The sequence below is a fragment of the Lasioglossum baleicum genome, chromosome 17, assembly GCF_051020765.1.
Source record: "Lasioglossum baleicum chromosome 17, iyLasBale1, whole genome shotgun sequence".
Taxonomy (NCBI): domain Eukaryota; kingdom Metazoa; phylum Arthropoda; class Insecta; order Hymenoptera; family Halictidae; genus Lasioglossum; species Lasioglossum baleicum.
The window spans coordinates 4,966,956-4,968,619 of record NC_134945.1 but is presented as its reverse complement, the minus strand read 5'-3'; the positions used below and the strand labels follow the sequence as shown (position 1 = coordinate 4,968,619).

Here is a 1,664-nt window from a genome sequence, read left to right as displayed (position 1 = left end):
CTTGCAATGATATGGATAAGAACCATGAATCACGTTCGAGGGGTACAATCCTACATGCAGCAAAAAGGTAAGGGGAAACTCTATACCACTCTGAAAAAGTGAAGTAGAAATTCTCTCGATGCATGTAGGATTGTGTTCAGCTGTTTCCCAGCTTGACAACTCGGTATCAACAGCGAAATAATGCTGTTACAATTCAATAAATATAAGTTTAATTGTAGGAGGAGGAGGAAGATTGTTTTTTAAATAAAAAAAGATCTTTCACATAATTTTTTTATTTGATAAAGTATATATTTTTTATCTGTACAAGCGTTTTTTAAGTAATTTTTCGAACAATGTTCGTTACTGGATTGTATTCCATGATACGGTCATGTATTATTAAGCAGTAGGCTGTTGTCGATGGGGGGACGTCGGTTCGACATTCAAATTCGATTCGCACGTCAACCGTAGCATTTTTTAACACTTCGTTTTGTCGGGAACAATCGAGAACGACGAGCGGACCGTATTGCAAGAAATCCGTGACATCGAGTAGCGCTTCACCGTTTCCATAGTATGATTCTTGGAATTTTGCATACATGTCATAGAGCAACGCGTATTTACCTTTCTCGAAATCGATATTTAGATCATCGTACGGATAGGTTTCCGAGTTCAAGTAAAGTCGAATATTTGTCAATGTGCAATGATCGAATCGTGTAGCCGTTTTCGTTAAGTTGTTCTTTGGATTGGTTTGCAAAGCGAATATCACGTATCGCGGTTTTTCCATTTGTAGAGCCGTTTTTATCGCCCATGTATGCTTCGTAGTTGTCTGTAGTAGAGGATATTCGTACAGATCCCACGATCGAAAGGTCATGTCGATCGGTCTGTCGCTGTCTAAAATCTGCAGCATGGACAGCTTATGTACTTCATCCAATGTGACGTGAGGCATTCGCCATTGAATTTTGTACAGATTCAGAATAGGTTTCGCGTTGTTGGAAGGACTGTACAACGCATTCGCGTCGGTACGCGAGCGAATCAAAATTAATTCGTGCCGAGCATTTATCACGATGCGTTTGTAGTCTTCGCAGAAGCCTAATAAAACGCTCATAGGTACACAAAAGTTGAAATATATTGCAGCCGTGGCCGTTGCAGTCTGCTTCTGTCCATCATCACCATACAGCCAACCAGCGTTGGACAATGCGCTGCTTCTCGTTCTAGACAGACTCACATAATTCTTCAAAGTTGTCGTCGCGCCAGGATTTCTGGACCGATCAATTTCCACTCCATTCAATTCATAGCGTATTTCCTCAAACATAAACGCAACAGTATTGTTCTCGAGAGTTGCCGTATCGATGTGGGATTCTCCTTCAACCGGTAATTCGAGTTTTCCTGGTAAACTAAGTTTTCCCTCAACGTATAGGAAGCTTTTACATGGGAGCGTGTATAGGTCTTGTTGTTGAATGGGTATCCTTATCTCATCCATGTTTTCAAACGTTGTGTTAGCATACGGATTGTATGTGTGCAGCTCAATCTTCGTTATACGATTGTCGAAGATCGGCGCTTCGGAGATGTTCAAAATGTCATCAAACATGATCTCTCACTTTTTAACAATAAAGCCCATAGATTGTAGATACTTTGCGTTTTCCACAGTTAATTTCTTACGAATTGTCAACCTTTTTTCTGCGATTAGT

At 40.4% G+C, this 1,664-nt stretch overlaps 1 protein-coding gene across 1 annotated transcript; it reads right to left on the bottom strand.

Annotated features, from left to right (window-relative positions):
- Window positions 1-313: 313 nt before the first annotated feature.
- LOC143217540 (uncharacterized) lies at window positions 314-1,456 on the bottom strand. Its single transcript, XM_076441927.1, has 2 exons — window positions 1,040-1,456; window positions 314-874 (listed from the first exon to the last, which is right to left on the bottom strand). The coding sequence occupies exons 1-2, from the start codon at window positions 1,454-1,456 to the stop codon at window positions 314-316; spliced, it is 978 nt and encodes a 325-aa protein (XP_076298042.1).
- Window positions 1,457-1,664: the final 208 nt, after the last annotated feature.